This window comes from Drosophila teissieri, chromosome 3R (genome assembly GCF_016746235.2).
Source record: "Drosophila teissieri strain GT53w chromosome 3R, Prin_Dtei_1.1, whole genome shotgun sequence".
Lineage (NCBI taxonomy): Eukaryota > Metazoa > Arthropoda > Insecta > Diptera > Drosophilidae > Drosophila > Drosophila teissieri.
The window spans coordinates 13,732,992-13,746,869 of NC_053032.1; the positions used below are offsets into that span (position 1 = coordinate 13,732,992).

The following is a 13,878-nucleotide window of genomic DNA, read 5'->3' on the forward strand; positions in this document are numbered from 1 at the left end:
CACTCGGCGAGTTGTATCCAGATTTTGGCAGGGCTGTCGATTTTATTATGAATTATATGCAGTTCCACTCAAGTCCGTATTGTCTTCGTAGCACAAATAGAATTCAAATTCGAAATTCCATTCATATTCACATTCATGCATTTGCATTTGATTACAGCAATTAGCGTGGCAATTGGGGAAAATCGTTTTAGATTGCTTCGAATTTGAATTTGGTTCAGGGTTGTGGGGAAATGGTGAGGGAATGTAAGGAAGTGCCAATCACTGGAATCTGGGGAATGGTAAATATGAATAATTCTTAAAGATATAAGCTGGCTTGTGAAAAACCTCTTGATAAAAACAAGCACTGCGATATTAACCAGAAAGACCATAATTAAATTCAAACTTTGCGTGCTTTCTTTGTCAACGCAAAAACCAAATGGATTGTTAGGTCGATTTGTTCGCCGTAAACACTCAATTTAACAAATAGAAAAGCACGGTCGAACAAATTCAGAATTACACTCGAAGTGCGTGTATCCTTTGTGGCGTTTTTTGTTACAGATGGAAGCAACCGCAGTGTCAAATGCACATGAATAATTGAAGCCGAGTGAAGACCGCACAATCAAAACGTTCACACAAAAGCGTAATTGATAAGAGGCAACTGCCTACGGCAGTAAATTACTGGCTAGGCCATCCCCGGAATCCGCCCCCTTCTGCGCCAATCGTCCTGACCTGCCACGCCCACTCCCACACTCCCACACCCCTCGCGAATATGTCAAAAACAATCATTTCGAACTGGGCAACCCAATCGAGTGCGGTGGCCAAAAGGCTTTAAATTTGCATCGAACTTCGTCGCTGGGGGCGTGGTTGTCAAATGACTCTGAGCTAAATAAATCTAAATTCAAGCATTGTTATTAGAAATATCATCTACAAAATAAAAATCTATTTAAATCTTGTTTTTACAACAAATCAACAGAATTGAGGTCAGCATGAAAAATAGCAGAAAATGTAACGTACTTTTAATATATGTACTTTTTTCTCAAGTTTAATGGAGATAAGAGTTTGAGAGTAATATAATATCAACTTAAGTGTTTTCACCAATGTGGGCGTGTCCGACCATCTGGCAAAGCCCATAAGCTGTTAAATGGTTCTGATATTTGGCATAAATAACACTTTTTGCCCCCTGACTTCTCCATATTTGTAGCGGGGCTTTTAAAATCAATAACCAAAACATTAAAAAAGATTTGTAATGCCCAAACACACACCTTTGTTAAAAATTTCACACTCGATTAAGTCCCGGATGGAGTGCTCGGATCTGGGCTACGGTCGACCTGGATATACTCGTACGTGGATATGTGCGCACCTGTATGCGGCAATGCAATGTGCAACAATTAAGCCAGTTAAATAAAAAGCCCTCTTCGCACATATTTGGGCCCGATATGGCAGCGTCACCTGGCCGCAATTGCAGGCGAGCCATAAAAATCCATTTCAATTAAGCATTTAAATTAGTTGCGACACTTTCAAGCGACCCAGCCCACTGCCATTATTTCCTTTTCCTTTTTGTTTTTATTTTTTTTTTAATTTATCTTTTTTTTTGGGAGTTGGTGGGAATTTACTTTGTTGCGGACAGTGTTGCAGTTTCATGACGTTTTCAATTTGCGCCATAAAATCTGCATGAATGCGCCGGCACATTTCGCAACTCCCAATCTCCGGGGCTCCCTGGCGACATTTTATTATTTCAAACCGAATGCCGAAAAATATTTTCATGGTAGGTGCTCGTGTTCGGGTTGGCGAGCTCAAGAGCTCCAGATATGGAAGGGTGGGTGCAATTTTATTTGGTCTACGGCCACAGCCGGCGGGTTGGCTCACCTGAAAAACTCGAGGCCATCCTTGTACCATTTGACAGAGTTCAGCGTCCGATTGCCCATCGCGTAGCTGCAGAAGAGTTTCGCCTTTTGGGCCACGTCGATAATGCGCGGGACGGACAGGTTGGACAGGTGCAGTCCTTCCGCGGGCACGGGAGCCATTCCTGCAACGACAGTGCAACCAGTGCAGCCAGCATTAACGAAAGAAGTCGAAAATATTCTTCATGTGTGTTTCTTACAAGCTAATTTAGATCAGAAGAAGATGCAAAGAAACTAGCTAGGATACAAGGTCATGTCTTTGAAATACTTTTTAAAAACATCTATACAAAGTAATGATTACAAATATATTTACAATAAGTAAGACAGTACTATCATTTCCAGCCAGATATTTAAAAATACTTTTCTTGTTTTCCTTACACATTGAAATCCATTTTCAAATACATTGATTATCATGTCCTATGGTAAAAAAAATATGCAATACGTTTTCTAGTCAAGAGTACTTTTTATTCAGCTAAACTATAGCCAAGCTGCCAGCACTGAATGCATCCTGAACGGAAACCGATTCCATGGGCATTATTCGGTAAGCTGTTGATAAGTGCGAGCTTGCCACGTGGGCGGAAAAATTTGGACTCGATTCGGGGCAGGACGGGAAGGACCGGCGCATGAAGAACTTAAAATAATAGATTTTGTTTCGTTATCCGCATGGATTTCATTGTTTGGTAAGTGATTTCTTTTTTGATTTCGAAATAGTATGTGCGGCAAAACTGTGTGTGAATGTATCGCAGAAATTAGGATTGGAAGTAAATTCATTCTGGTAATAATTCCTGCAATTTAATAACTCACTAATTATTAATTATATAACTTTGCAATATGATTTTACCTCTTTCCCCCTTTGTAGTTATTTATCAATTGTTAAGGCATTTAAAAGTACATCACTTGGCAGGCAAACAATTAAATAATTTAAACAAGTTCTTTAAATCTCTGGAAATATTTTCCCCCGCTGGTCTCACCGAAAAGCGCGAAAACCTTTTTTCAAAAGGCAGAGGTGCCAAAAAGGTCGCCATCGTTAATTCCTTGACTTTGGGCGCCGCTGACCTGCTGACCCGCCGCTCGACCTTTACGCTTTCTCACTTTGTGAGAGGTCAGACTCGGCACATTTTAATGCGTTTACTTTTATTTTTATTCCGCGTCGCCACATCCATTATTGCATTTAAGCCCGACCTCGCAAATGCAGGCCATGAATCAAATGCCCGACCCGTCGGCCGACGCGGGTATTAATTAAGTTTATATTACTTGGCCGCCAGATAGTAAAAATTATATAAACGGACCAGCCACGAGTGGGCGGCGCTTTTCCCCCTTTCTCCAGCTGCTTTTGGGGCATGTGAACTATGAACTCTGGCTGACCGACAAAATAATTAGCACGAACTACGGCCATCTCTTTCGCGAGGATGTACATCCACCAGTATCTGTCCTTTTTTCACGCGCTGTCGGCGGAAGCAACAGTTTCTCGTTTGTTTATGGGATGGCGCTTTTCCGGCGGCCAGGGACGAGTTTTAATGGCCCCTGGGACAACGGCTTGAACGTCGGCTAATTACAACAAATAACAGACAAACAGAAATTAACTTATGTGCTACATAAATTAGCGATGTAATATGACTTTTTCTGGCCACCCCCGCAGGATGACCTGAATTTATTGCCACGACAACTACGGGATGAAATTCGTCCCCAAGGAGCGAAGTTCACTAAACTGCGTGACACAGTTTGCATTTGTAGCAATGAGTAACTTGTTTATTAATTCTTAAGTCGTAGTACCAATCAGCAACATTGCTTTCAACGCTTTAATGTAAGTAAGGCCAGTTTGGAATACCAAATTCTTAAACATATGCCCTATTCCACTGTTCGAATGTGGAAATCCGTTTATAATTTGCATTTATCCGCAAGGGCATTTGACATTTGCTAGTTTGAATATTTGCATACCTTTGTTTATCAGTTTTTGCCATCGTGTTAAATATTGTTTCTTTACCCTTTTTTTGCCATTCTGTTAAATGTTTTTTTTGCTATGCTCGTTTGCCATTTGTAATCATGTTTTGTTTGCATACGAAATTAAGGCCAGATGACATGTATGATTACGTCGGGTTCGCATATACCTTTATTTTTATATTTTTTTCTGCTGATTCAACGGGGGATTACATTTAAGCGATTTTATTGTTTATGTCCGTATGTCGTTAAGCACGAATAGTTTAAATTGCGGAGCGCTTAGAGCAATTTGCCATTCGGCGCAATCTTCTCGACAAATTGCTTTATGTGCGCACTGCGCATCCTAGACACATTACTCATAATGACAGGCGAAAAATTCGATTAGCTTGGAAAGCAATTAACATGCAAGCCGCACAGGCATCCTTGAAAGGGATATTAACCCTCTGGTTGCAAGCGTTCAAATAAAGTTTTCCTCTGGCAGGGATATAAATCAACGGATTTTTATATAAGGGAATCGATTAACTACTTCATTAGAGTTAAAAACTAAAATAAAATAAAATATTACTAAGATATACTAAATACACCAGGCAACAGAATAAGTTCTCTCTATTTAAGGCAAAAATATTACAGAAAGCCTGTATGAAAGAGTCCAATACTAGATCTAGTGTGCTCGATGCTTAAAATATGCCACACAGGTAAACAGAGGGTTAAATACAAAATATATGCAAACATGACTAAGGCTATTCGTGATCAACTTGCCTACTGCTCGAATGCTCCCCTTTATCTCCGCTGGCGGAACTCGCAAAAATCTCGCATAAGCCTCTTTTGGCCAACTTTGCTTTGGCCGCTGGTGCTCCAGTTGCCCTTGACTGATTGTCGGTCAGTTAATATCACTCAAGCATGCCCTGGCGACGAACCCCGATGACAGACAGACAGAGAGACAGAAAGACGCACAGACAGCTGACCATGTGAGCCCGGCGATGAGTTGGCCAAAAAGCAGAGTATTTGGCTCAGGACCCTCGGCTCACATGCGATGAGATAATGAATGCGTTGACGTTCAAGGATTTAATGTGCCGAAACAATGATGAATTAGTGACGAGACAGAAATTTCTCAAGCGCAAAATAATGAGCATTAGGTTGTTGGCTTGCCGTATCTTCGAGGACATTCATGATGGCCGCCCCGTTGCGGGCATTTGGGCCATTGTGCGGACAATTTGCTTTGAATTTAGTTGATTGCCGGACGGAATTTGGCGCCATTTAGTTTTTTGGTTCTTCTCAACAGGGCATTAAATTTACAAAACAGAATTGGAATTTTAAAGCAAGCCCAGGGCTATTTTCAAATTTAAATCGTAACGACTATTACTGGGCAGGGAAACTGAAAGATATACTGGCTGGGAGAATTTATCTTTGTCATCGCCGTTGACATTGACATGTGGCACTTTTTTCTGATGACACATTAATTCAGTGGATGTTCTTTAAAAACACTTACAAATCATGTTACTTAAAAATATAGAAAGCTAGGCCTATGCTGCAATTTATATTCAACTACGATTTATGAATATTCCTTTGATGGAAAGTCTATACAATACAAATCAAACTTATCGAACATGGCCATTTCAAATGCTGAAATATCTCGTGTTTCAACATTCTCAGAACCTAAAACATATTCCTGTTTAATTAGCATTTGCTTAAAAGCTTTTCCTTTCCTCAGTTTTCATTTGGCTTCTGACAGATGCTCCTGCTTTTCGTAATTTTAAAGAAAACGAAAAGTGAGAGCTTAGTTACATGATTCGTTACGCCCCGAATGGAATGGAATGCATAGCTCGGAATTTTCTTGTTAGTTTTATGCTGAGCCACAGCCAGGTCTATTTTCTGCTTGTCAATGCCCTCTGCTCCTGCAAAGTTGCCTCAGCTTTCCGTGTCCCATTTCCATCTGCTCCCCATTTCCATCATAATTTTTTGCTCAACATGTTATTGCTGCTGGTGGAGTTCCGCACATTTCATCTTGGTTACATTTACTTTCCCTTTCCCTTTCCTTCTACTTTTCTTTTTGTTCATATCAGGCCATATATTCTTCCTTCACTTTAGTTAACATTTTTAGTGGCTTTCGGAGGTTGGGCAAACAACAAAAGATTCATCATCTTTTTTTTTGCTTCACGAATAGTTCGTTGGTGGGACTTAAAGCAGGGCTTTAACGTTGAGTATCAGATGGTAAAGTGTTTTATGTTGTTATTTTTTCCTCTTTGTGGAGAGTCCATGCGAGCTCTTGACAGTTTTATACACTCGGGAATTGGTGGGGTTTTAGTTTTTGGGGCGGGTTCCCGAGCATGATACGCCTTGATGGATTGCCAAGGGCCTGTTTTCTGGCATGCCTTCGATTCCGAAAGGTTATCTCTCACTTCTCCGCTGATTAAAGCCAGCCCAGAAGGAACTGAACTGTTATAGAATTATGCATAAATTGCGAATAAATATGTAATCAGATGAGCAACTTTCTGCAGCTGCTCTGCAGCTAAAAAACTGCATACTCGCAACTATACGATGCAGCGACTCGACACTTGATTGCAGTAGCAAAATAAAACTCGTCAGGGTAAAATGGGGGGCGGGAAAAGTCGAGAGGCATAGGGGCGTGGCAAGGATCGACCAACTCAGCGGGCAAGTAGGTAATAGTTTCAGGTAAAAGCCTGTAAACGAGCAAAACTGGCACAAACGAGCTGCAAGTTGAATGCAGACGAAGATGACGATGATGATGGCATGGAAAAACTGAAAGAAACGTAGAACTTTACTCGCCGAATGGGCAATATCCCTTGCAAAATAAATTGTACAAATAGTTATAAAAAATAAAATATTTAAAGAGTAACTTATAAGAGTAACTTATAGCAAATATGTCCATTTTTTTCAACCACTTTTTTTTCCATTTCAAATCAAATATTATATTTTATATTTCAAGATAATAAAGTTCATAAGTTATATATAAAAAAAAGTATTACTTATAATACTTACTTATTAGCACATAAAAATTTAATTTGAAAACGTATCAAATTAAACATATTATCCTAAGTAGACAGAGAAATTCGAAGCCTGAATAAAATGACCAAAGTAAGCGTATGAAGTGAGTGGATAAAGGTGGAACATAGGATGGCCAGAGATCCTTGGCAGCTGTGGCAAATGCAGCTCTAGTCGCTGGTTGCAAAGCCATTCAGTTGGAAACTGTTTGCCGGTGCCAAGTTGTAGAGTCGGGCTCAAGGAGCAGCCACTTGCTCAGTTCCATTCAGATACCCGTACCCGTACCCATTCCCAATATCCCACTTCCACTTTTATTTATTACATGGCGTATACGCAATGCAAATATTCCGCAATGCATTGTTTATGCTCCTGTTTCGCGAATACTTTTTCACTCAAATATTTGTTCTTCTTTTCCATCTTTTGTGCGCCGCTATTTTCGCCGTCTGACAAATTCGGTTTTTGCTTAAATTTATTTCCGTTCTGTGCAATTTTTGTGATTGTTTGTTCTGCCTTTTGCATTTTGCATTTTGCAACTTTTTTAATCATTTTTATAAATTCAGCGCTGCAGTAACCTTTTCAATCCGCAATCTGCCGCTGCCATTCTTGGCGTTCCTTTTGCTTTTAATTAAAACGAACTCTCAATACAATATGCTCGGCTCTGCGAGAGCGACGCTTGCCTTTTTTGTTTGCTCTTAATTTTCCTCCATTTCTTTCTATATTTTTTAAAAAAAATTTTGCGGAGTTTTCCTCCTGTTTTTTCGGCTTGGTTTTTGCTACCAGTAGATTTCCCACGTCCCATAGTTTTGCTTGTTTCTACGGTCTCCACAGACGCTGGGGTTTATTTATTGTGTGTGTGTGTGTGTGTGTATATGGCTGTATGTTTGTTCTTTTTGGACAACAAAAAGTTGCAAAACTAAAATTAGTAAACTGGGCGGAGCCAAGAGTTCCGAGTGTGATGCGGTGGCCTAAAAATGTGGGAAATGGATCCAACGGAAAAGTGTGCCAATTGGAAAAGTTATTGAAATTTAAGAACAGCTCAGTAGTCTGACACATTTCAATCTTCACATTTGTTCTAAAAGCTTATTGTTGTTCAAGAACTTTTTTATATCAAGCGAGACTTACCAAGAACTTGGAAATTTATTTAAATGGCCAACTTTATTTGAGCTGTTTAATATTTTATTGATTATTCTATGAATGAGTACACGTGCTAAACTGTTGCCCAAAATATCATTAACGGCTGGAAAACGAGAAGAAGGAAAATCAAAATAAAGGCAGTGAGAGGACACTTCACCTGCCACGAAGGAGTAGCGGCCAACTTACACGGAAAACTGCAACAAACACTCGGCGAAACTTTTCTCATTTAACGTCGACTCAAACTGAAAAGCTACTCAAAATCTATTTGAGTTTGCCGCGCTGCCAGCGACTTTGTGCAATAGAATAAAAACCATTGGACACTTTTGCAAAACTAATAACAAAATATTAAGTTTACACAAATTCGAGTAAAAAAAAATGTCGAGCAAGAGGTAAAAACTTTGCTCACTCGCCTGCAATTGACAGCTATTAAAGTTGTCCGCCTTGCGGGCCAATATCAATTTTAATGTTCATTTTCAATTGCAGCGTTTAGGGCGAAAACTTTGCCAACGCATAAATATTTTCCGGACCTTTTTCCCACAACATTTTTTTTTACCAAAGCCATAAATGTCGAAACGAAACATTGGCCTGCCACTGCATATGCTGCGGAATTTGAAGAGAGAGGGAGAAAAGGGAATTTCTGTATCCATAAGATACTTTCACATCAGCGCAAATGTCGTCGCATAATGTTAAAGAAAATATATATTTTTCCCATTCGATGCAATGTCGCTGCGTTGTTTTTTCCTCATCGTCTGCTTATTTTGCCAAAGTCAAATATTAGCTGAAAAGTTGAGAAAGTTTTCTCAAGCAATTTTGCGCTTACATTTTACGGAGGAGCAGCAGCATCTCGGCAGCTTCACGCTGGCTCCTGGTCTATCTGTCAGGCATTTCCCTCGGTTTTCCTCATGGTTTTTCCTGGGCTTCCACTGGGCTGCTGCTTTTCCGTTACGCCCCACCCCAACCCACAGATCTTTATCCCGAGCAGCTGCCTCGGTATCCTTCTTGCGTTTCATTTTCCCCCAAAGTGCATTAAAAAATATTGTTGCTGCATGGTCGGATACGAACAGCGCGTATCATTTTTGATAAAATTCATGGTAATTGTTTCAACTGTGAATTTATCGAAGTTTTTCATGTTACGCACAAAACTTTGCCAAAGCCAACCACTGAGACTTCTCCGGCAGCGGGACAAGGATGAGATCCGGAGATCCAGCAGGAGGAGTTGGCATTGCTTTTTATGGTTCAGTGGGGAGAGCTGGAGCAATGGTTTTCAGGCGGATTGAGTGGAGAATGGATGCTTTTGACATCGACACGGCATTGCTGTCAGTTAGCTGCCTCAGTTTGACTCCTTCATCCACAAACCAAAAAGTCTGCTTCAATAGTATGTGGTTGGATGTCTGGCATGAGAGAAGAGGAAATTAACTCTTTAAATTTAGCTCCGCTTCAGAGGTTTTTGCAGAGTAGAAAGAGCAATAAGAGCAGGCTATTGAGTAGGAAACTTGGAAAATAATTAAGGAGATTTTTATGGTTGTGAACCTTTGTCAGTTTTAATATTTGCAATTTTATTATTATTTAATATTTATGCGTGGTGTGTGTGCCAATTAGTGGTAAAAATATTTCAAAATCGAATTTAAATCCATTTATAATTGGAAGAAAACACTTTTTTTTAGCTATTGAGCAAAACTTAAGTAGTTTGCAGGTTACATTTTATGTACTTAACAGCTCGTGACATGGCACCTAATACATACGTTTAAGACAACACTGAAGTGAAATATTTTCTTAAGCCTAAACGAGTACAAACCTTTCATTTAAGCAGAGTTCGAAGCATGAGTTATTATTTTGCTACTTCTGATTTGTCGTAATCTAGCTCAGAGTACCCGAAATCCAACTGAACTGTCACTCTTGCCACATGCAGAACCATTTGTTTATTTTTTGGTCAGACACCAGCTCATGTGCTACCAAGTTGCATATCTGCCTCGTAGATCGACTCCCTGGTGCCAGTTTACTTTGATCAGAGTTTATCAGAGGGAAAGACCCTTACGGCCACATCAAAAAGAATAGTAAAGTTGGAAGTTTTAATTTGGAAACCCGAAACCCCCAGCAAACTGTCTCAGTGCACAGGGCCACAACATTTACATTAACTTTTGACCTTATCACAATAAAGCCAATAGAATCAATTTGGGCATCCAAAGAAAACAACAGGGTAATGGTGATGGCCAGGACGACGGCCAGGGAGAGGGCCAGATGGAAATGAATTGGCAATGGAAATGGAAGCAGTACCAGGAAAACGGAGTTTGTCTCGCTCCCTGGCAGGACACACAAACAATTGTGTGTATCATTGCCAATAAAACAAACACCAAGGGTTCAAGTTTTTCAACCGAACTTGTGTACTTTTGCATACAGATGCGTACTTTTGGGGCTCAGTGTGGTCACCACACGTCTGTATTCTCGACTCAGGGGAAGTGAAAGAGCTTTTGCAAAAAATCTTCAGCAAAAGTATAGTGCAAGTGCACTAGGGAAACAAAGAACATTTCAAATATACACGCCACTTAAAATGGTTAAATTTATAGATAGAGTACTGTAGGCAATTATTTGTTATTATTTCAATGGATTCTTTGCAAGAGAAGATGAATTAAAGGAAAGTAAATATTTTTCTACCTGCGTTGAATTATAAGCTCAAATGTTGTTTGAATTTATATGAGATTTATTTTTATTTATTATAAGCCGTAATGATATTGTCGAGAGATTACAAATATTAGTACGTAATCCGGTATTAAAATGTCTTTACATTGCTTAATGAAAACTTTAGAATAGATTTATGAGGACAAATAGTTGGGCACGCATGCAGTTACTCGCAATTGCCACCTTATTGAATTAACAATGGGGGATAAATAAAGCGAACGACTTTATCATACTCCCACACCCTCCGGAGCATATTTCATGTTAAATTATTACAAATGTACGTGGCTTGGTGGCACATAGGGAAAATGATAATACAATAACACGATTGGGGCAAACTAAAGTAAAATTTAAACATATTTTCACCCTCAGCTGGGAGTTGTCGGAGGAGTAGGAGTTGGTGTACCAGGCTACGTGGCGTTCTTGATTCAAAGTTATGACTGCTCAAGACGCGGCCGGCGGCTCTAAAATTTATTGTTCGCTACTATGAAAAACTGCTGCGAACGTGGCCCAGGCACTTGGCTGTGCAACTACACGAGATTATGATTAATTGTTTGCCGCCCTCTCTACAAAACCGAACGCGATGCAGCCCCTACCACTTGAATCCACAGTGAAGCATCAACGGGTTGAACAACTATTTAGTATAAGATATTACTAGATAAATATATCTAACAATGTAATAGTGATATAATATACGGTTACATATTCGCCTTCATTGCGCCAGGTATCACTGTACTGGGTATGGGCGTGGCACGTGTGACACAAGCGCGGTCGATGACACAAAAAGCATGCAGCTCGGTCGCAAGGCAGCTGCTTTGGCTCAGAACATAAATATGGGGCCAAGTGACAAAGCCAAGGCATTAAAAATTAATTTACCCCTCGTTGCGACTGGCTTGGGGCTTGGCGATAAAGATATGGCCAGATAGCTGGCGCTAATTTTTCACGCTCATTTTTGCGTAATTTAAAAACATCAAATATCCAATTAAACTTGCCACAAGCATTCATCTTCAATTTATAATAATTACAAACTAATTAACTCTGATCCCTCGCCCGGGCAACGCCGCCTGCCATCAACCACAAGCAATGCCGAAAATGCGAAAATAATTATTAACAAAAATTAAGTCAAATTATAGCGGAACCCAAAATCCAGTCCCTCACCATGGCAATCGCGCTGAGAAATGAGACGTGGAAAAAATGCTTAACTTTCCCCACAGATTTAAAGCGCTCCACAAAGCCAAACTTATCCCCCGGGCAGAAAATGACTTTCGGCGGGCGGAGGAAATCTGTTCGCAACTAGGGCTCATTATAGACGTTGTCCTGTTTTTTTCACTTTAAAGCGGCAGAGAAGGAGCCAAACAATATTGTCTGAATTTGCAAAGTCACGCAAAATGTGCTCTGTGTTTTCTATGCGCCACTTGGAAAAATGTTGAAGGAAAAATGTACAAAATATTTAAAATTAATATAGTAAAGAGAGCGTAGAAAGATATATTCTTTTTACAAAATATGCTTCAATTAAAGATAAGATGTTTGGTGCAGCATATTATATTATTGTATCCAAGTCGCATTTAAAAATGTTATGCACTTGCTTTAACATTCAAAAGTCATAATTAGCTGGTTATCTTTATTGTCTTGATGAGAACTGTTTTTTTAATCAGCAATAATAGTATTGACAAATAGATTTTATTTATTATTTTTTCAGTGAAGTCCTTTTGTCCAGGGCGAAGTGCACGTGGGACAAAACTTCACCGGCCACAGTAGCAGAGCCAGGACGAAGTGGGGAATGGACGATGGGGAGCTTGAGCATGTGCGTAACGTTAATGGAATTAGAAAACTTTTTAAGCAAAGCTGAATATATGAGTGTGATTTTGAAAAAAGTCCCTCACTGTGCCGAGAGCAACGTATGTACATAGGCAAAAATTGCGTAATGAAAAAGTTTGCTCCCACCGTACTACCACTTATACCCAGAACTCAGAAATTTTCTCAACACGCATATGGGCCGAGTATTTTTCTGACATTTTTCCGGCTAGCGCTGAAAATGGCGGAAAAGTTTTTGCCAAACGCAAATCACTGTCAATGGCAGTCGTAGCTCTGGCAAATAACCAAAATTCACGGCTATTGGCATCCAAAGCTTGAGTTCGCCGGCAAATCACAATTCATTATAACCTTGGGCATTTTCCCGTATATATCTTAACACACGTGCGATCTTTCAAAGTTTAAATGAATTTAATTATGGCGTAATCGCTAGGTAGTATATTATAATGCTAACGCTGAAGTATCTTATAATTGATTTATATAAAAAAGCCGTTAATTTTCAATATTTAATTTATCATATAAAAATCATTACTATATTTGTTCTTCCAGTACTTTGATTTCCTACCCTTGAATATGTGCGACTTTTTACTCCATGACAGTCAATAATTGACTGATCGAATCATTTCAATTAACTTCTAGTTAATACCCTAAATCAATTACTTGCCACATTAAAGAATATTTAATTACTTGTTTAGATAATCCTACGAAGCGGCAAGACAATAACTGCATTTATTTGCCGCCATTAAACTGAAGTAAATAAAATTAACGACTTTTTAAATTAAACCATTTGATTTTACTGCCAAAGTTTGAACATATTTTATGGCCACTAATGCAAATCGAAACGATGCAATGAAACTTGAGCGGCATTTAAAGCTTTTCCTTTGGCATTTACCCACGTATACGACTTAGTTTTCAACAGCTGTAACAGGATCCCAATTCCGAAGATGAAATGAGATGAGATGCGAAAAGTTTGCGAAAAGTGTTGATTCCACTGCGTACATATCAAAGTGCTATATAAAAAATCAAATTTATATTTATGGGTCGGCGCCACGACATCAGACGGCTGGATGGTCAAAAAAACTTTGCCGACCGGCCGGATGGCATTATAATTTCCAAATTTCATTCTGCCTGTTAATAAGAGAGTGCACTTGAAGAAAACAGTGATGACTCACAGAGAAACACCTTTTTAGTTGATTTAAAACTAAACTGTATACGAAAAACTATTGTAAAAGCTTATCAGTATTAATTTTCATAAGTTTGTTATTCTCTTTAGTCCATTTCCTTATGTACTTGTTTTAAAATATCAATATTATTATATTTGTGTTTTTCATTTGTCTACTTTTTTCCCCAGTCTATAACAAGAAGTTGAGCCAGACAAACGAGCGGCTGGTCCTCAAGTCCGTTCGTCCATTCGTCTGAAAGTCTGCGTGTAAAATTA

At 39.3% G+C, this 13,878-nt stretch overlaps 1 protein-coding gene across 1 annotated transcript in view; it reads right to left on the minus strand.

The window, feature by feature from the left end:
* LOC122621325 overlaps positions 1–13,878 on the minus strand; it is a 32,526-nt gene that overhangs the window by 6,896 nt on the left and 11,752 nt on the right. Inside the window, exon 2 of the mRNA XM_043799157.1 lies at positions 1,846–2,005. Coding sequence (XP_043655092.1) covers positions 1,846–2,005 — 160 coding nt within the window. The remainder of the gene's footprint in view (positions 1–1,845; positions 2,006–13,878) is intronic.